The sequence below is a fragment of the Anguilla anguilla genome, chromosome 14, assembly GCF_013347855.1.
Source record: "Anguilla anguilla isolate fAngAng1 chromosome 14, fAngAng1.pri, whole genome shotgun sequence".
NCBI lineage: Eukaryota > Metazoa > Chordata > Actinopteri > Anguilliformes > Anguillidae > Anguilla > Anguilla anguilla.
The window spans coordinates 21,748,218-21,771,140 of NC_049214.1; the positions used below are offsets into that span (position 1 = coordinate 21,748,218).

General features: G+C 38.7%; 1 protein-coding gene across 8 annotated transcripts in view; it reads right to left on the reverse strand.

Moving 5' to 3' along the window:
• Nucleotides 1–7,869: 7,869 nt before the first annotated feature.
• rab27b (RAB27B, member RAS oncogene family) overlaps nucleotides 7,870–22,923 on the reverse strand; it is a 46,732-nt gene continuing 31,678 nt past the window's right edge. For all 8 annotated transcript variants that reach the window (XM_035392475.1, XM_035392483.1, XM_035392482.1 and 5 more), the window contains 5 exons: nucleotides 18,917–19,088; nucleotides 16,848–16,933; nucleotides 15,978–16,081; nucleotides 15,269–15,392; nucleotides 7,870–13,818 (listed from right to left, as the gene is read on the reverse strand). In XM_035392475.1, the coding sequence (XP_035248366.1) occupies nucleotides 13,632–13,818; nucleotides 15,269–15,392; nucleotides 15,978–16,081; nucleotides 16,848–16,933; nucleotides 18,917–19,088 (673 nt within the window). In that variant the 3' untranslated portion in view covers nucleotides 7,870–13,631. The remainder of the gene's footprint in view (nucleotides 13,819–15,268; nucleotides 15,393–15,977; nucleotides 16,082–16,847; nucleotides 16,934–18,916; nucleotides 19,089–22,923) is intronic.

Here is a 22,923-nt window from a genome sequence, read left to right on the forward strand (position 1 = left end):
TGAGAAATGAGAATTATAATTATTGCAGTTCTAATATAGCTGCTTAAGGTAGCTGCTTGAATGGAGCCATTTAATAATGCCGGCTGCTTTGTATCAATGTCTGGGGTCATGGTGCCCACCCCTGGTTCTGTACCATTGTGGTTCCGTGGTGCTTCAGGATCTGCAGGAGGGCTGTGGTAAGGGGTTGAGATGAGTCACAAATGTCATATGAAAAAAAACTTGCCATTTATCACATACTTTCCTTCAATGCTCCCAGCAGGCAAATTAAGCACAGTAATAGTTACAGGGCATATGGACAGAGTGCAGCTGTTTTTATGAGTTAAAATAAAACTAGTAATACTGTATCTTAACATACAATGGGCTATGTTTTATTAAGGTATGGGTCACACAGAGAGCGTATTGGCTCATTATGTGGGGCCAGGGTTGTGCAAGTCCAGGACCAGAACTTGAGGGCAGAATGCTTCTGTTCCTGCTTTTTCTGAGCTGTGAGGTGATGGTTTGTCATTGTTGCTGTAAGCCTTGGTGATCCAGTCCAATTTGCCTTCAGCCTCTGGAGTCAAATGATAAAGCATTAATATGGAATTGAGATGACCTTCCTGGACTTGAATGGCACAATGCATTTTTTAAGTTTTACCAAATAATGAAATGAGGAATTTTACAAGAATGTTAATGTATATTTCAAGAACGAACACTGGATAATTTGGGGAGGGGGGGGGGGGGGGGGGGGGGGGGGGAATGGGAATATGTGCCACATGGACTTATCAAGGTATTTTTATATTTCTAAGGTGTTATGACCTATTTATTTAGAATATTTTTGGTGAAGTGAAATAAGCTTTCTTATTAAAACTTTCTTAATGCACTGTGCAGTATGTTTTGATTTCTTGCAGAGAACTTTTAATGAAAAAAAAAAAAATATATATATATATATATATATATATATATATAACTATATATACAGTATATTCCTTAATTGGTTGTTCTTTTTGTTAAAAATAAATTTAATTTAATTTTTGTTCTGTATTTGAATCCAACTAATTATTTTTAAAAAAAGCATACTTACACTTATCCCTAAATCCTACTTTCCCAATCAAGAAGCTTATATACGTGTAACAAGGCCCACAGAATAAGGCTAGGTGTGTATTCAATATTAAAACTACAACTTCCCACATGAGGTTCTATCTAAGCATAAGTAAGCACCAGTCTTTTACCCTCCAATCAGTGGATGCACACTGTACAACAACACCTGTTCATCAGGTTCTTATTTATGGTGTGACATTATTACTTTGAGACCCAAGCTGGCCCTAGCCTTTGGGGGGACCTAAGCGCTGTTTGATTTGGGGGCCCCCCCAACCCAAAATGATTAATAATACATATAGTTTAGAATTATTAGGGGCACCCTGGCAGTCATGGGGCTCTAAGCAGCTTATTGGGTCGAGCCAAGTCTGTTTGAAGTAAACTTTTTTTTTTTCCTAAATGAAACTTAAACAATATACTGTACCTAAAATAAGTGAAACGTTGCCTTTGTCGGCAACAATGGAAAATAAGGTTAGGCTACCATGTGTTTGCCTAAAGTAGACATCAGTGCATCTCTAGTAGCATACTGTATTTATAGATTGTATTCCAAAAAAAGCTTTAACACTGTAAACCACTCTCGTTAGATATCAACCCATCTATTTTTGCTTCTATTTGTTTTTTTGTTCATATTCCATCCACCCCTATTCCACCCAAGTCCCACACAGTTCTATTTCAGATCCCTCTTACTCATTCTATATATGAATGATACACTGAAACACTCAAACTGCTTACTTTGACCACATACATGCATTTCCATATGGATCTATTTATGGGACTTTAAAATGCTGCCTCTCAATTCTGTGTAACCGGTTTGCAATAAAATGAAAGTAAAACTTATATTAATGTTATGATGCTATTAATGAGTATTTTCCATAGTCAAAAGTTTAGGAAAATGTAAGTGAAGCAAAAATATGCACAATGACACTTTGACATTGAAATATCAAACACGTGCTTAAAGTGAATTCAATTGGTCCTGGTGCAAGGCACATTCACTATGTCATGATAAAGGAAACATAGCCACTGCTTACCTGGTAATCTGAGATTAAAGTAGAGAAATTAACGCCACCTCAGACAGCATTGCGACACACAATCTCTCTACAAGAGGCTGGGCTAATTTGTATAGACAGTATGTATGTTTGTAAGCCTGGCTGATCCCTAACATAAAGAAACAAGGTAATCCCCAGCAAAGCCAAGAGATCTTACCGGTGCTACTCTTTTCCTGTCACTTCTGACTTGCCTTCAATTGCTTTTTCATACCTATCCCTTCGCTGGTTTTCTATGCCTTTAAACAGTACCTCCTGAATTTTTATTTTTAGTTTTACATTCATAGAACATTATTTTTATGCTTCCATATGTAGTTTCCCTATTGAAGTATCATTGCAAACATGCAAAACACCTCTCTTGTTAATGTTATTACATAATTAATATACGAGCAAGCAGAAAATTGAATATACACTTCTTTATTCAGAAGGAAAATGAGATCTCTAAAGCACCCTCAAAAATAGAGGAATGATACCTTAAGTAAGCACTCTGCTTGCATGTGTCTCCGTGAGAATCACAATATGACTGCACGGCCTATTACAAATATTATTTTACTTTTTACAATCATGGTATAATGTAACTGTATTTACGCACTCTTTGAAGTATGTAGGTAAGCCACATACCTTATCAACTTGTGATATATTTTACCATAATTGTTTGACTCCTGAACACATTAAAAATGTAGTCTTTTTTATCTAAATTCTTTTTTGAGACCTTAGTGGTTCTTATTGGTCAGTCTAATGTTTTTCCTTGGAAGAATTACATAATTATAATTTGCAAAAGTTGCCACCCAGTGACACAATCCTATGTAATTTAGGCTTGCATATGTTTTTCTCTTTATGGCAACAATTATTCTCGCAATTGTTTTTTTTTTAAATTCAAACAATTACACTTCTTTTTTGGAGAAATTACTGAAGAACATAAAGAGCAACATAGCACATCCTGTTCCGAAAGCATTTTTGAATTCAGTTAAATCTGTCTCCTGAGGAGATAGCTTGTAAGTGAATGCCAGCATCTCATCAACGCCATCTGTAGGCTGGGCTGTATATCTTTTTTTCTTTTTTGGAGAGTTATGTAAATTCTGTCAAATTGGCAGTTGATTTTGTTTCCTCTGCTCGACTTCCTTTGGCTTTAACTTAAACACTGTAAAAACAGAATCTAGTAAAAGTGCATTTGTAGTTTAGAGTGCAATCATGTGGCTGCAGTCTACTGTACGTCCTTCTGGAGAATAAGTTTGTGTTAAACAGCTGGCATAGGGTATGTGATTGGTCAAAGTTCCCTGTAGTAATATACTCACAAGCTTGCTTCTGTAGTTACAGTTGTATTTAAAGTCAAATTCTGATTTATAGTCTGTATTTGACGAGTGTGGCCAGCTACAATGCATAGTTTATACTTCCATAGACATTTTATTACATCAACTGCCAATAGACATTTGGTTATGACCTTAGGTACAAGATTTATAATTTATTATTAGTTTACTATTCCTTGTAAAATACTCTACTCGTAAACCTGGCAATTTAGACTTGGTAATAAAGTAAACACATGGAAACCAATATGATATCATTTTAAAATCTGAAAATATCCACTTTCTCTACTTTTGAAGTAGTCAGTATGAACAAATATTAAGGTGAAATTTCCTCTATGTCACAAGTCTTCAGTAGTCCTAGTCATCTGTGCTCCATTGTGCTCCATTGTGTACCTGTAAGTAACAGGTAGCACAGGTATGGAATGCAGGGATGTTAATGTGGGGGTGATCCTGTGACACAGGAAGCTAGCCTGACAGTATAACCAGTGATCCATGGCATGATACTGCTGTTGTACCGTTTTTCTGACACCTCGCATAAGGTTCATAACTGCTGTAGCACATATCCGGCTGTATGAATGAATAATGTGTGAAATCTACGCTGTGCCAGTCACTCTGGATAAGGGTGCAAAACCAATAAATAATGTATTTTAAATAACACATGGCACAGTGGTATTCCTCCAGCTGTCAGATATGACGCCATGACACCTATGGACCCTGTGAAAGTAATACAATTCTGGCAGTGGCAGTAACACGGTGGCAGTGTACAGGCATGATTCAGGCTGTTGGATTCAAGACCGGGTCATGTTGTTCCCCTCTGTTTCTGGCCTATTTGGGATCTAAAGCTTTAGAAAGATACTTTACCAAAAGCAGTCTTATCGATGTGCTTAAACATTGCGGTTAATACAACAGATTTGTGGAGTGTGTAATCCAACCTTTTGTTCTCCATCTCAGCACTCTCAACTCCAGCCATTCCCTTTTTAATTCTGTACAGACATTATACGGCAAGAAAAGAGAAATTTGGGCATTTACAAGGAAAATACCAAATACCAATACCACTTACGGTGACATTTTAGTAAGTGCATCCTTTATTGTTGTTGGTTTCATGTGCAATCACCAAAGGGCAAAACCCAAACCTCCCTCTCTCTCTCTCTCTCTCTCTCTCTCTCTCTCTCTCTCTCTCTCTCTCTCTCTCTCTCTCTCTCTCTCTCTCTCTCTCTCTCTCTCTCTCTCTCTCTCTCTCTCTCTCTCTCTCTCTCTCTCTCTCTCTCACGCACACACACACACACACACGGACACACACACCTGATACTCAACATAAAATCTGTCCCTGAGAACCTGCATAGATATGTGTAAAATTGGAAACGGTTCTCTCCTGTCTCTTATTTGTATTCCCTAACTAATTGCTAATAAAAACAGACACAAGAAGGGATTGTGCATCTGTCCAACGGCGTACGTGACATGTTGAAACATATTGCGGGAAAGGACCTCCTTGACAACGAGATGGATTTAATTGAACACAAATCCAGATGGAGGCTGTCAGTCCATCTCAGCCCACACACGGTGCCGCACGCGTGCACGCACTCGCGTACGCACACACACACAAGCCATTAGCTTTGTTTAAACACCAAAGACGCATCTTGTCTTCTTAAATGTGACCTGATCCAGAAGAGCCAGTCAGACAAGGGGAGCTGCACATTAATGACATATTAAGATTCAGGCGCAGAGCATTCCTGTCTCAGCATGTAGGCCGGTGATGAACAGCACAGCTCTGAGGAGGAGGCACAGAAAACGAAAATAAAATGGACTCCGTTCAGGAGAAAAGTTGTCTAAAATCGATAATACTCTCAGACTAGTGCGCGTGTCTCGCTGCGTAAAGGCAGATGGGCTTCTACAATCATGACTGAAGTCTTGGAGAGTCCAATCCAATATGGAGCTTCTTTTTTTGCATTTTTGGAAATGGTGGCTAATCACCAGCTGTATAAATCTCATTGTGTGGAAAACAGTAAAAAAATTTCATGAGGCAAACAGCTCTGGATTAATGCATCCAGTTGTGACAACATTGTGGCATACATAACAGTGTGTTTGGACATTCAGATAGGACATTATGCCAAGTGTCTGATTCCGTGGAAAATAGTATTTCACGTTGATGACAAGGCTGGTCTCAGTTGATTTTGCCCAGACCAACAAATAAAGAATGAAATTGACTATATTGTGCACCTGCACATCACATGAGGTACTCAAATGGGGAATGTGTAGTATAGACAGGGTAATTCAGGAAGAGTGTGTACAGTGATTCCTTGCATGTATGCATGGTATTTAAGTTATAAAATGTATTACAGAATACAGGTTGTTTCAGCTGGCTAGCTTTTGCACATATGATCAATGGATTTGATGGTTACAGTGTATGTTATGCAGATTACATTTGAGGGTACTATTACTTTGTTATGAAGGGCGTTACCAACTTATTTATTGTTATATATTGTTATTGGAGCTGGGAAAAATTGGCTGGAATTTGGCATGTGGCAAAATTAAACAAAAGTAACACATGTACACCACACTTTTCGGGTGGCATGATTGTGCAGTGGGTAGCACTGTCGCCTCACAACATGAAGGTCCCAGTTTAGTCTAATCGGAGACTCTAAATTGCCTGTTGGTTTGAGTGCCCCTTTCAATATGTGTGTGCCCTGCAAAGGATTGTATTTCTGCCTCTCGCAATGTATGCTGGGACAGGCTCCAGCTCCCCCTTCACCCTGGCCAGGAATAAGTGGGTTAGATGATGGATGGATCATACCTTTTTCATGAATGGACTACTGCCTAACACAGTAATTTCAGATCATACTCTACTTGCTTTAGAAATGTCTTTCTCTTCTGAAAGAATACAAAGAAGACACTGGCAGTCTGGTACATTTTAACTGTCTGATGAGGACTTCGTGAAATTCATGCTGAGCTGATTATAGTTTTATTAGATTTCGCTGTGTCACCTGTGGTCATGAACACCATTGTCTGGGAGGCATTGAATGAATATCTATGGGGACACATTACGTCTTGCACAACGCATTGGAATAAGTGCTCCAAAAGGCCTCTACTGATCGGATTCTCAAACTGGAAAAACAATATGCCGGCTCTCCCACCCCAGAAGTATGCCAGCTCTCCCTCCTCGAATGTTTATAGAAAATACTTGAAGCTGAAGTCCTACTTACCAGTAGTAATAGCTTACCAATAGTAATGGGAGGTGAGGGAGGGTGGGGGATAGGATTCAATGTGAGAGGCTGGAAAGGGAGCAGATGTTTATAAATATGACCATCCAATTGTAAAGCTGATTTTTTGTGAATACAAAAGTGTATCATGCTTAAATAAAGCTGTCCACTGATTAGGGAGGGACATGGTGGCATAAAATAATAAAACCTCATTCGCTGAACAGAATGAGATGACTAGAAAGTTGCAGGCCTTCCATTTGCATCATTCCAAAGCTGAATAGCTTATTACTGGGGTTTGTGAAGAATGGGGGTTAGTCTCATCATTATACTGTATCAGTTTTCTATCCTCTAAACCTCATAATGGGTTAGGGACTGAGTCAGTAGAATATTAATTTACAAACTGTAATATTCCTACTTCATCCACTGTTTTTATAAACCTACCTTGAGGAATCTGCTAGTCTTAAAGGAATAGTTGGAATGTTGAAAATCACCTGACCTGGTTTCCTTCTGGATTTTTCAATATAATTACTAGCCCAGCTTGCACTGCCACTGTCTGCTTTTTCTTTTCTGATCACATTTCATCCCATTTGATTTTATCAGACCTGCATTACTTCAATATTTCAAGGCAATAAGCCACCCTTTGAATGTAGCTAATATCACCTGATCTTTCTGCTTAACACTACCAGAAAGATGTTGGCAAATGTACTGACACTATTACTGCCAACAATTAATTCTACAAACAATTAAAAAAATTTCACCCTTAAGCATCTATTTACATTTTTTGTCCACATTTCTCCAACCCCACTCTGTAGCATCTCATCTCCTTAAATGTAGAAACGGCCTTTATTTGGGTGAATGGGAATATTTCCCTAAAACTAGACATGAGAAAATAAGTTTCATTGAATTTTGCAATGCAAAACAATGGCAGCAGCAACTATGTCCGTCTAATGTGTATTGGCTAATTAAACTGCAGTAAACTCATGCAAAACCACCTCCTGCACAAGTGCCCTAAGGGATTATACAACACCCTCATTTAAATGTTAATGTTTGTTTCTAATCAAGATTGACAACCTGGCAAAGTGACAACTTTTACAGTATGTGTGGCAAGTCTATACTGCTACGCTATGCTCGTCTATGTTCACTGTGCTGGGAAAACAAAAACAATAAAGGGAACAAAACTGTAATATGAATTCTTTTTTTTTTCCTTTTTTTGAATATTAACAAGGTACAAAGAAAGACAACTACAATAAATACCATACAATAAATACAATTTAATGGCAATCAGTATTTATATGACTTCCAGGGGTCTGGGATACACAGTCATTCACTGCAAAAAATCCAGGTGTTCTTGAAAAAGACTTACAAATGAAACTATATTACTGTTTTTATTTTTAATGATCATAATAATTTGTTTAAAAGACATCTTTGCCTTCAATGACTTTAACACACTTCTGCTTACATACTGCAGACATCTAAAAGTTTGACTTGTCGCCATTTCTTGAGCACCTTGCACAGTAGAACTACAACAAAGTCCAATCTGTTTTTTTTTTTTAACACAATGGGGCTTTCTTCTAAAGACATGAAAAATACAAGCAGAGATAAAATGGTCAAGTAATCACATCCTGAACAGTTTGACCTTTTCCCCTTTGGTCTGCCCCAAATCTCTTTTTTCTTTTTTGAAAACTCAAAATGTCAAAGTTTGAATACCAAAGCTCTCCAGAATGCTTCCAAACCATGTTTTTAACATTGCATTAGCAATCTTCATTAGCTTCTTTGGATTACATTACAGGCATTTACCACATGCTCTTATCCAGAGTGACTTACACAACTTTTTTTACATAGAATTTACATTGCATCCATTTATACAGCTGGATATATGAAGACACTGAAGAAAAACAGGTTAAGTACCTTGCTCAAGGGTACAATGGCAGTGTCGAACCTGGGAATCAAACCTGTGGCCTTTAGGAACCTGTGACCTTTAATTTCAAAATATCTGTCCTCAAGAGTGAACATCAGTTGTGTTGATGTCACAGGCAGACTGTCTGCCAGAGATCAATTTGAATTCAACCCTATAGTACAGACATCCATCAGCCATCCATCACCTTGCTTTTAAATATGCAGTTTATACCACATAGGAGTGGGTCTTCATCAATTTCAGTTTAAGCACAAACAGGGACTTTCAGGGACATGTTGCACTTTAGAAAGAGCTTACTCCTTACAAAAATGTATAATATTTAAATACTTTTATGAAGGACATGTAGGGGCCGCTTATTGTGATTAGTTACAAATTATAATTATTAACCACTCTAATAAGGCCTCCAAAGACTGGGAAATCTGTCATATCAGAGATGTGCTTATCAACAGAACTTGAGAACGCACGGTAAGATTTCAAGGGCTGTTCTTTATGACATCACACTTTTCACAAATAAGAATTACCCCATAAGTTAGATGTCATCACTTGAAGACAGCTATTACAGAATATTCTCAGATAAACTCTAACTTCCAACTCATTTAGTGAGTTTTACAACACTGCATATCCATAAAATCATGCATACTTCCAATGATCTGTCACCTTGTGACCTGAGAATAAACATTTAAAGTATTTAAAACTGTAAATAGTAGACACAGCAAAGGCTCCAATTGATAAAGCACCATGTGGTGTTTAAAACTTTGAGTTTTTAAAAAGAAATTATTTTAGTGTGTCACCTAAAAAATAAATAAAAAAATCCTGGATCTAGATAAACCTACATCAAACTAAATAATCTCACAAAACAGCCTCTAAAACAAAAACAAGAGGGAAAAGCTGACATTTGCCACAAAACATCATTCAATCAAGTAAATGAGATTGAGCTAACCGCATTAGTAATTTTCTGTTCCGCTCACCTTACAGTCAATTTCAGTTTTAGCAGTTCCAGGGAGAAACAGAGACAGACTGGACTTTTCAAGGGGACACACTGATAAGACCCACAGATATCATAACACTGACTATTTCAAAGCTCACTCCCAGGTTGGTCATGCTAATGGTGCATTGAAATATTTAACAACCTGGCAAAATATAATTAGTGCACACACTTAAGAAATTGCAGGCATGTCAATACTTAAAGCATGTTTTCTTTTTTTTTCCAGTACATATGGAACATTTTTAAAAATAATGCTCTTCAAGATACCAATTCAAACTCGATATTTAGTTACATATATCTATGTCTATGTATCTTCTCTATATATATGTATATATATATAGTTTTGCTTAGTATTTTTCTGCATTAATATTTTTAATTGTTCACAACCTATACAAAGGATTATACAGGATATTATTGGTCAAAGAGCATTACAGGCACGCAACAGCAAAGAGGAAATCCTCCAGACAATGTAAACTTTCAAAAATGACAGGTTCAAACAACAGTAAGCAAACTGTAGACCTTTTGTTTTCTTAAATCGTGTAATCAGTTTGCTCAAAGTTACAATTCGAAAAATAAATCCACATGCTATGCAATGATACAGTAAAAATGTGAGCGGTTTGTGAGTACTCTAAGACTTGGTTGTCCACAGAGATCTAGTGATATTAACCTTCTTGTCATTGTTGGCAGTCAGTACAGAAAGTGCCCATTTCTTAATTTCCAAATGGACAATGGAATGAGGGAGAGGAGGACTACAAAAGCACGAATTGGTGAGAAAAAGTCTCAAATTTGGTCCAGAGATTGTCATATTTAAAGGTATTTCCTATGCTTGACTAAGAAGACATGCAATTCCAGGCCGGAATCTTCCACCTTTCTGACTGCGCGCCGTTGCGGCTGATGTGAATAAAACCTTTCACAAAGAATGTCAGCTTTGAATCCCATGGCCCTCATGTGGCCGGATGCACAGAGATGAGGCTTGAAACGAACGCTTGTGTACCGAAACAACGCTAATGTTCCAGGGTGTGCAAACATGTCACCACGTGGTGCTTTTGGTAGCAGGCTTTGACATTTTTCACCGCCTTGTAGTCTCACGGCAGTCCTTATTAATTAGGGAAATTGTACGTTAAAGGACATGTGTTTGAGACAGCAGCAAACAGGCATTTGCCTCCATGGAGGATGTCAGGAAGCAGAACTATCCCAGTGAGCAAAAGCCAGACTACAGACATCTAAAGGGGTGGAAATCTAGGGTTGAGAAATATTTTGACATAAACAAACTAGGTTAACCCCAATAAAGCTCACGTCTTTCCTGGATGTAGCCTAGCTATGTTCTAGTCAGCAAGAAAACTTACACTTTTCAAACAACTATAACCAGGTTTTCACCTGAATGCCTAGATGGAATTTCACTGACTTTTCACCACAAAAATATTTACTGGGATATAATGCTCTCACTGTAAAGGGAGGATTTCGTGGACCCATACCAGATAAGAACTATTTCAAAAGCTCTACAGTCTTCCCACTTCATACTTCACAAGTGGCCATGTCTGCACTTACTCTGTGCATTTGTGAGCACAGAACGGTGTTCTCGGACAATTACAATGACCTATACTATGAATCTCTGTGCTGTTTTCTGATTGCTCTTCAGTTTCTCAAAACGGTGTATGCTGTAACCTGGAGGCACAACCGTTACCATTCATGCCCTAACTGTAGAAGGTTGTTTAATGTTTTGTGATGGTGTATAAATATACCATATTTAGTCATTCTCTTTCTGTAATGACAATTTTTGATATGCATTCTAGATTAAATAACTGTTATTAATAATTAGATTAAAAATTCAACAACGGATAATGCTAACCTAAAATGTGCTTTACATGAATTCTGTCTCAATTCATTCTGTACAGCATATTAAGACTATAGACTATATTGTACTGGCTATACGCAATTGCTTTTGTTTATAATATCATAAATGCAGGCATTATTACATATTAATGCACAACAAATAAAGGCTTTTCTCCACTAGTCATACTGTATATGGATGATACCAGGCCAGATCTCAGCACATTCAGATGCCTATAGGATATGCATACAGTCCAAAACATTTATTTTTAATTCTGTTCTAAGAGAAGAGAAAATGAATAATACATTAGTTCTCAAAGATCTGGAGACCTTGGATATTCATACACCTACTAGGGTCATTAATCAATTACTATTTTTAATGGCAATTCTGGTTTCATATAATAAGAAAAAAGGAAGCTAATCCTTCAATAGCAGTAGTCATAAAACACAAATGAGGTGGAATTTGACAAGTGAATGCTCATGGTATGGGGAAGAAGTTTCAATCAGATATTTTCTTATATATTTGTAGACTATGTAACTAATACTACTGTATATTGTGTACAGTTTACTGAAAATCAAAAACCCATTTGGAGACATTAATGTCCCAAACTGGAGGCCTTAATTATTGTAAAATAGTATCTAAAGTAGAAAAATACTGGTGTTATCATCTTCTTGACATGCAAACACAGAATATTCAGTGTTTTACTGGTAAAATCCTTAAAGACTGAGAAATTATCTGTTCAAACACATACAGTTACAAATCATGGGCAACCTCAACAGGAATACTTTTAAAAGAAAATTGCACAAACTTTGCTACTACTGTAAACTTACAGTACATCACAAAACTTGATCTTTAAAAATCGTGTTACATGTTCTTACATGATTGGTTTCACACACAATTCCCACTTCACCCAATTATAGCACAAAGATTACACTTGAACACCTTTTTCTTTTCAGAGGAGAACATTTGTCAGAACTGTCGTTTGTTTTGTCTTCAACACCTTCGCGTAATTTAAACGTCTCAAAAGAATACCATAGCTTTACGAAACCAATGCATGTGACAGGAAAACGTATCCATGGTTACATTCAGGAATACCATGAGGTGGAGGAGTATTACAGTACACAAGAATGTATGCAGGACTGAGGTGTGTGATTCTGTAATACTTGCAGTACTGGAGAAAAATGTGTGCAATATCTCCATGCTATGTTGGTTGCTATGATACAGCAAAGGCCCCGTGTACAAAGGCAGACACTGCTGAACTAACTGTAATAAAAATAGGATGAGTTTTGGCACAAAAACAGCAGTTATCAGTTATTAATCTAGGCAGCTAGAGCTAAAGAGGTTCACTGATTCGGCAATGTCCCCTTAAGCAGTGACATACACACAGAGGTTCACTCCATTATAATATATGAAACATAAGGAATGCTGGGAAAGCCTATATTAAGTCTCTTGGCAGCTTTTACATTAGGAAATTTAAGGACAAATCATTGCCTTGCAATGATACCCTGTCACTCTCTCCTTAAACAGTAGCAGACACAGAGGCTCACTCCATTATAGAATATGAAACAGATGGAATGTTGGGAACGTCTCTTGGTGTCTTTAACACTAAGGAATTGAAGGATAAATTACTGCCCAGCCATTGATTAAAAATGACTCTTATTCACAAATATTCAAGGACCTTTTAAATACAAACCAGCTTTTGAAGCATATTCACACGATCTTCAGTATATCATAGTGAGAAATGTTTGTTTTTTTGATTATATGACGTTTCATCTCATTCCAAGCAATACTGGGTTCCCTAGTGGTTCACATAAGAACAAATGCTAAAAACAATTTTGGCCATATTTGAGATCGTATAGTAACGCATTCTTGAGAAATGAGCACTTCTGCATAACAGCAGGTGCATTTTTTCTCAAATGGTAGGGTGTAAATTAACAAGGCAATATTTTCAAGTCATAGAGGGAAAATCTACAGTTTAGCAGATTAATGTGGGTTAATAGGCAGTGAATCAGGAGGGCTTTTGTGGAAAATGGCAGCACAATGGCCATCATAAATACTCTTAAATACAGTGACTCAAATAAGGGCCCAGGAGTACCAAGAAGGAGTACCGGAATCTTTTAGACTTTCCTGTTTCACTTGTCATGCCTCTGTTGTCTAACATCTACTTGTGTTGTGAGTGGAGTGTATCTCTGCGTATGTGTTCATCCATGAGGTGGGGGCCCTGCCAGGGTGGTGGGGGTGGGGGGGGGGTAAGGTTTGGGAGAGGCGGGAGAAGATTTGGCCTAGCATGCACACTTTTTCTCGTTGGAAGGGGGAGCCGCCAGTTTGCTGGCGCCGTCCCCGTTGGGGGCATCCTGGGTGGGCTTGTCCACACACTGCTCCATGCGCTTCATCACCAGATCTAGAAGTGTGATCACGGCCTTGTCCACTTCCGAACCCGTGGCTGCACTCGTCTCAAAGTAAGGGATCCTGACAAAAATGAGAAGACAGAAAGTTTTCCCCTTATTTCACCAGGTGGGTGGCAGCTCTTTTCTCATTTTCAGTATTAATTTTCCAGTACATACTTCTATGGTGCTATTTCCAAGGATGCAAATGCAGTCAGCAAATGATTAACTTCCTGATTATTGACTGAATAGTGGAAAGTGAATTTAGTTAGTATAGCCTTCTTTGCTCCTCTTTGTGACATGTTTTCTTATAATTATTATTATGCTAAAATATGACGTTTATGGTGTTTACAATTCGTCTCTTACTTAGAACAGCGTTGCGAATGTCCTGACACAACACGCACATCCACGTGTCTCCCCTGCAGTGGGGTTCGGTCATAAACGCAGCTGAGATGGGATTAACTGGACGTTCAAAATTAAGGTGAGAATCGGATATGACCTGGATCGTGTTGGGCGCCAATAATAAATAATCGAAAAATAAATAAATTGAAGATTAAGGTGTGATCGCTCCGAGGAGGAGAAGTTCTAGAGAGCGCGTATTGTAAAGAGAAAGAGGATAATGTAGGCTACAATAGACTACAAGCACAAACGGCTTTTTAAATGGTCCGTATGTTAACGCGCTTTTGTAGAAACCCGGCTTCCAGCTGTTTTTGAAAGTGTAAAGGACTGATGCGTCGTTAACAGTTTGGCTAATGAGCTTCGTCGTTTCAAGAAACATATTGTGGAAGCTGAAGTTTCAATGCATCAGACTACTAAAAGACGCCAGTTTGCCATTCCCTGCTGTAAGAAATGACGGTGGAGCAATCTCTTCTCCTTCTCACTTTACTCGTGATTTTGTTGTATAGCTAGTTCACGTTCTACCTACGACTGCGCGTACCTTTCACGTGTAGGTTATTTGTCGCTTAAACGAAATTTAAAGGAACTGCTCCAAAATTAATGGAGACAAGGAGGAAAACGCCAGGCCTTGGAAAACGCTTTGGAGACTGGACCGTTGTGGGTTAAAGGACTGCTTCCTACGTCTGGGGTAAGTTTCTCCGTTTGGATTATTCAGGTTTCGTTTGTTTTGTGGTAGGTTACATGCTCCACACACATTGGTCCTCTACAAATTTCGGAGTTCTTGGTCAGAACTCTGAATCCAAACCAATCACGTGACCTGTTGTAACAAAATCATTCACAAAATGTGCATGAAATTTAGAAAACAATTTCATGTCACTATAAATTGTCATGTACACCTTGGTGCTGCATTGTAAAAATAAATACATAATAAAAACAGTTCTCTGCTAAACTGGGGTTTTTTTTTTGGTATCAGTACAGACTTCTCTTGACATTGTCATTGTTACTGTTGCTGTGGAAACTGCCATTCAACTTTTAAACAAAGCGTTATTTTTAACAACTAGTCACAATTTCAATGGGAAATGACAAGTGTGCCTAGTTTGATGGATGTAGTATTCATAGTTTTATAAGGTCCCACTTACCCATACTTGTCTGCTAGCTCCTTCGCTTGCTTCTCTTGCACTTCTCTTTGATCAGCCAGGTCTGCCTTATTGCCAACTAGTACTATGTCTGGATTTTCACAGTAAGCGTTGGCCTGGAGCTGACCTGAAATTTACAAAGAAGATGTGATTAATCTGGGTGTTTGAAACAATGACAGTGAAGGCACAATATTCACAAAAAGGTTTTTGAAGCTAGTGGCTTCCCATTTGAAGCAGCAGGTTTCATAAAGTTAATATTTACATTCCTGTCCACAGTCTAGGCTAATTGTTCTTTTTTGTTATTAAACTACTGCCAACTGTGGCCAGCAACCCTGCTGGGCAATGCACCGCTGCTGCTAGCATCTCTGCCATGTCTTATCGTGCACAAGGGACCCTGGCCAATCAGGCTGTCACAGTTCACCGTTTGAGTAGCATACGTCTTCCTCCACCTCATGTTTGTGCAAGCACAACTGCAGTGTGTAAAGAAGCAGGTGACATTATGCCTTGGAGGATAGTGCATGCTTGTCTCATGAGTCCGCAATGGAAGCTTGCGATGAGTGCTGCAGCATGAACTGGACTGAGCAATCCAATTCGGGCAGAAAGGGGTTGGAAAGCAGAAAACAAAAAGTGTGGCGCCATGTTCGACATGAGCTATTTACAGTTGATCAAATGCCGTGTTTTAACCCTGGACTTATCGTGTTGTGTGACTTACTCATCCAGTTCCTGACATTCAGAAAGCTTTGTTGACTGGTGAGATCGAACATGAGCAGGAAGCCCATGGCATCTCTGAAGAAGGCTGTAGTGAGGCTCCTGAATCTGGAAGACATGGAAATCAGCTGTCTCATGAAACGGCGCTGTTCTGTGCTGACACAGCGCAATTCCACAGAACAGTACAGCGGCCTAACCACAGTAATATGGTAAAACCCACTGTGCCAAGTAACCTGGCCGTGCAAAAAGATATGGGTAATTTCTGAATTCATTAAACGGGGATTATTGTGCGGATATACAAGTCAGTTACTGTAACTACTGTAATTTGTGTGGGTGTGTATGGAAATGACGGGAAAGGGAATGGCTCATTTGAGTCTCATTTGAGTCTCAGTGGAGTGAGGGTGAAATGGCTGCATAGTGTTTGAACTCCTTCACAGAGGCCTGTTTTACAATTGTTTTTGCATCCTCCCATTTTTGCACGGCAGAGACACTTGGCCTGTGTGCAAATCCTGAGCTCAGTTGGGATAATGCGCAACTGAATGACTTCAAACACTAGTTACAGTGGCGGGTCCTGCTACCATTAATGTCTTTAACAAAGGTCATACGACAGTTATTACCAAGTCATTCTGGAAAAAATAATAGATATTTAAGCGTACCAACAAACCTTAATCATGAGAAGCAAGATGATAAATAAGTCTATTTTCACTGAAAAGTTTGAATAACTGGCAATTAACAGACTTAGAATTCAGTAGTCAAAACTTCCTATAAGGACCTCCAAACAGAAAGTAACTCATGATGGCAGTTACACGATGGTGTGAACCCTCTTGACCTCTGCGTGTCACGTTATGATCCGGCCAGGGGGGGCGGTACCTACCTCTCCTGCCCCGCCGTGTCCCAGAGCTGAAGGTGCACTTTGAAGGTCTTCCCTGTGGTCCCATTGGAGTTGGTTGCCGTGTATACCTGAATGACCCCGGAGATGGAAAGAAACATCAACTCCAACACCAACACCAGTCTCTTTGCACAGATATTTAAACGATAAGCTGTGGACATTTAGTGAAACCTATACACGACTTGCTACAAAGCAGGTTTTCAGATTAAATTTTAGGTGTTATTACTATAAAAAAAAAGTTTTTTGTAATATTCCTGAATTAAGAAACCTTGCATTGCTTGTCAAAGAAGATTGATAATCCCTTGTCTGAGTTCAGATGTGGGCTTTTAGTATTGTTAAAATTGCTCTTGAATACATAATAATAGTCTGTAATATATTAACTTGTTTTACAAATCTGTATTCATATCTGACTAAAACCATTCAAACAGTATATAGCCATTGAAATTAAGCTTGAACTCTATTTTAATGAACAATTAATATTCATAACGATAATAACTTTAATGACAACCTGCATCTTGCCATATGTTTTTTCTAACAGTCTTTATTCTCATGTTTGTTTTATTTTGGTTTTTATAAGCAGAACGTATTCATATGACAGTGCTGTGGACTTAAACATCAGCATAGCATAAATACAGAAGCATTTTCAGTAAATGGAAGAAGTTGATAATGAATATCACTGGACTGGCTTTATAAAATGGATAATTTAGCAATAGAGTTGCAAAGCATGAAAAGCTATAGGACTGCAATAAGCACCGAGTAATTAACTTGATTATCTTTATTGCCACACAAATGTCTTGTTTACTTTTGACGGGAAGGGACACTCAAATGAAAATACTGAATATTAAACCAGGACGGGTTTCAGAAAGGTAATCGGGTCAGTCGGACCGGAATGAGGTTTTCACACGCGTGTCACATTTGTGGGATTTGCGGTAACCCGTGTGGTGTTCCTCTTGCGCTGCCTACACGATAACCTACAGTTACCCTGCCGACAGCATGTCACAGACGCAGAGTATGACGCTGAACGCTAACCGTGCAGGATGTACTCAGTGGGACATGTGACTGGTGTTATAAAGGAATGCAAATGATCTCTCATTATCACCCTCTCTCCACCACGCGGCGTGTGGTTGAGGTGCGAGGTATGAGATTAGCGTGCCCTCTAACACTCTTACTGAACGCACAGGAAATGAAAGAACAGGAAAGTAATCACAGCCCATGAATCACCGTATTAAAAATATTCAAACAAGAAAAGGACAGTGAGAGAAAGTGACTTACTGAAGGCTACTGTAGAGCCCTACACACGTAAAAGTATACATTCCGCCAGCAAACCTTGAACTGATGTCCTGAAATAAACCTCTAGTTTCTAGCATGTAATTCTTTACGAGCGTCCAAGCCAAGCTTCAGTGTGCTCTGATGGAGGACTGTTAAGTGTCTAGGAATGGGAATGGATTCTTAATCAATCCATTTGTTTCCATGGGTCTTCTGCATTGTAGTTCACTGTAGAATTGAGTTTTGTCTGTCTTCTACCTACCCCCCAATGGGTTAAAATATAGGTCATGAGTACAGTAACTAGGCTAACTTAGAGAATTCAATACTGCATGATTATTTTAGTGATAACCTGTACAGTACCGTGCATTGCTATAGATGTATAAATACAGATTGGGATGAATACCAACCACAGCTTTCTAATCAGAGGCAAGTGTGTGAACAGGCCACTGGGGTGAGCAGTATAATGGTTAGGGAACTGGGGTTGTGGGTTCCATTCCGAACTGGGATCCTACCTCTGTACACTTTAGCAACGTACTGATGTTGTAGCATGTACTGCCCCCTAGTTTGACTTAGCATAGGTTAGGTCAGAGTAATGTTCACTGTGTGAACTGGACTTTGTGTTCTTGGCTATGAATAACTGTAAAAAAATGAGTATTGTACCTTATCGGACCTGTGTTTTGTAGTTGTTCCAATGACCTTTGGTATGCACTTTTGTACGTCGCTTTGGATGAAAGCATCTGCCAAATAAATGTAATGTAATGTAAAAGTGAAGGGAAAAGTACACTTACCACTCTCTTTTCCCTGAAATCTATTCCCACTGTGGTGATGAACTTGGGGTTGAACTTGTTGTCGGTGTACCTGTAGAGGAAGGTGGTCTTTCCCACTCCAGAGTCCCCCAGAGCGAGGAGCTTGATGAGATAATCATAGTCACCATCAGTCATAGTGCTGACTGCGCAGAACCTGCAATAAAGAAAACACTGGCCAATCACCACATGGCACGAACTGTGCAAGTCTGCCAAATTCAGGGACTCAGGATGGAAAGGTCTTTATTTCTCTCCTGGGCTCAGATCTATGTCTTTTAACAACATTTTAAAGATTAATAAATGCTGGTGAACCTTACTGGGTTTGTAAAAATGGACCTATAGGATTGCCTGCAGTGTGCTTTGCTGGAGTTTAAACCAGTGATGTAAACACCTAGACCACAGAACTGCAATAAAACAGGAACATCTGTGATGTACAGCTAAGTGCAATTAACTGACCCATGAAGACCACCTTATTGTATTTTCCACCATGATGTTAAGCACATTCTATATAGCCATGCTATATCTTGAATATCGACTCTGCTATTAAGGTTGTTTTAACAGTCAGCATAGAGAACTAAAAAAGAGCGGTAATATCATATTGAATGGTGATTACAATAATTTCAGTGTTACTGATGTGGCACAAGGATAGGTAACTAAGTGTTAAATTGAATTGGTGGTAGCCAACTTTGAACTGGTGCTAACCAAAGTTGTTAGCATTTTCATTTAGATTAAACACCTGTTCAGATTAACCCCTGTTCCAAAGTCAAAATATTAACTTGCTAAATTAGTATTACTCTAGGTATTAACTGAAAGTAAGTAAAAGTTTTCTATGGTACTGTGCACATTACTGTAGTAATGCCAGAGTAGTTATTAAGTAGCAAGTGCTGCTTTCACTTGAGCCAATACATCGTTAACACGCACTTCACGTACTGTTAGCAAACATCAAAGATAAATCACAAGCCTTTTTTTCTTTGAAGACACACGGCTAAAAGTTACTCCTTTGTTCCAAGTTAAACTTCTATGGGCTAAATGACACAGAGAGAAAATGAAAGTCTCATGACTTGCTTTAAAAAATACATTTTTTTAATCCTACATATATTTGAAGCCGAATAGATTATGACAGAGGCCAGGAAGCGGAATTGTGGGGAGTGAAGGATTGGGCAGGAGGGAGAAGGGGAAGAATGGGAGACTGATCCCAGCACAAGATCCAGCCCTGTTTCCGCATGAGCAGTCAGGAGGGTCTCACTACACAAGCACTCACAGAAGGCAAAGCTGTGCACAGTTCACTGCTATGACACCAGCCTTTGGCTTACAGGCTTGTAATGTAGCCAGGCAGCAGAAATTAGAATGTGACATTTCGACATTGATTTCATGATTTGTGTGTATTTGTACATTGCTACTAATAAGGCAAATTACAAGACTAACATAATTATACATTTGCGAGAAACATTGAATTTCCTGTTAGGGGAAGTGTTTCTCAATAAGAGCTCATATTTGGGCTGTATGTAAAAAATAAATAAATAATAATAATAATAAAGCACAGGAAATTTCATAAAGAATTCTTATCATAAAGGCGAGCAGATGATTTCAGCAGCCAGGGCCTGATGTATGCGTCGTTTGTCCTGGATGTGTGGCAATATGCGTTATATTTAGACAAGATCATGCGACTCAAATTCCTTCAGCGCAGCCGCTAAAACACACAAACTGTTCTCATGCGACGCTGCACCAGCGCTCACATGCTGTATCTTAGGGCAACTGTAAGCCACACAGACTGTAGGGGCGGGGGGGCTCTAACTGAAGCAACGTGAAGGTCTCCAGACGCACTCTGCCAGTCGCAGCTCGTAGACCTCAATTCCATTGGGGCAGGGCTTTTAAGATGTACTGTAATATTTCCCTGAGCCCAACGGGGGAACTATCTGCAGCTTAATGGCTGGAGGAGTAGGGTTGTTACGTAATGAAAAACAAAGCCATGTTATAATACCCATAAGCATTAAACATTCAGGCTCATTAAATACGCATGGTTTTTCAGTAGGTGAAAATGTGAGATGAAAAAGAAAGAGGGTGAGGGATATTGATGCTTCATCGTTACAGAAGCATACAGATTTAGGACTTAGGCTAGACATAGAGAATCATCTTTTTAGCAAGACTTTTTTTTTTTTTGTTGCCCGAAGACACTGTCCCACTTGCATGCCACTGCTTATTTTATGGAAGCAGCATGTACAAAAAATGTGCATAAGAACTCCTCACTGATATTAAATCCCCACGATTAAATGTTCATAATATAATGGGATCTCGGAACAGTTTACACTGTAAGCCAACTGTATCCCATCCAAGATGCACAGTTTAGAAAAAGGTGGAATATCAATGTGTTTATTTATTACTTCACGAGGTGACTGAATAATAACAGCACACGCACTGCAAAATTCAGCATACGTTCCAGTAAGCTGGTTCATTCCTCTGCCAGTGCCTCCAAGTTCTCAGAACATTTGGAACACGCCCCCCTTTTGAGCTTTCCTTCCATTACCATTCACGTGCACTTTAGCCTCTTTCAGTGTGACACCGTTTCACTGCAGTCACAAAACACAAGCAGTCCTGACGGTACTTTTGGGGGTAAGACTTTGGAGGAATAGCAGATCTTGGGGGGAATCTGTAAATGAGTGTACTGTAAATGATCTCTGGTGCTCTGGTGCCATTTTGACCTAATTGAGTTGGTTATCATTTCAGAGAGCCAGTCATCGAGAAAAGGTTTAAAGTAAAAATGTCTTTGTAAAGCATCATGATGCTGCTAGGCAATTAGAATGGAGTTATCAGAAAGAAACACAGCAGTCTACAGGGAAACCAGTAAAGGCAATAAAATCACACTGAGGGATTGTACCCATTACTAATGCAGTTTAAACGGTCATGTGTAATAAAACATAAAATGGGAAAACAAATAGATTATTTCTCTAATTTCTGTTTATTTAATCTGATATGGTACTGTGTGTGTAAATGTAGCTGTATGTGTAAAAAGGAGCTGCATATAAAAGCTACATTTAAAATTGTCTAAGAAAATAATTAATTTCCCAGAAGCCACGTTGGTTCTACTGTCTACTAAAATGCAGAGGTCTGACCTTTCCTCTATATCCTTCCACTGACTATACAGCCATGTTGCCCTTTTCAAGCGCTTGCCCTCCATTTTCAGAACAACAGTTTGGAAAAATTGGGTTCATAAATATAGTTCACTGTGCTGTCATCCCAATGTGCCATTAATGTGTTGTACTACTATACAGATGAATACAATATGTATTCACATGTTAAAAACCAGAGTCATTTGCTGCTTACTGAAATGTTTTGTGAGCAGTGGATCTGAGCTACAGTACATGACAATGAATTCTAATTTTGAACATGAAAAATTGGTATTTATAGCGTATAAATGTTTTTGTAAGTAGTGGTGGGCAATATGGCCAAAATATCATATCACAGTTTTTTTAAGGACATATCACGTTTCACAATATGGATTACAATTTTTTTAAAGTTGCTTTTATAAGACTATTTTGCAAGTTTCTGAACAACCAAACTGTTACAGTATAGTTATGATACTCCATTTGCTCCATTTAAAAAACATATAGACCTAAAGAAAACAAACACTGCTTATAACATGAAAGTATTTAAAACACAAGTATTTAAAGTGAAAGAATAGCAGAAAGAGCACTCAGGCCAAAGTACTTTTTCAGACATATTTGAATAAATACCACACCTGTTCTGAAATGTATAAAGCACGGAGCCACTACTTCCGTTTCCTTGCCATTCACTTGAGGAGATGCACGTAAATCTATGTTTCATTTGCAGCAATGCAGTTTGATGAGTTACGCAACGATCCACAGGAAGCGTGTCTCAGCTTTGAAACCATGACTCAAGAATAACCCAAGGGTCTCGTGTCGCTTCCATCTTGAGTTGAGCACTTTCTTCCACTACATAAATCAAGCATACACAGGCTGTCACTGACATTCTAG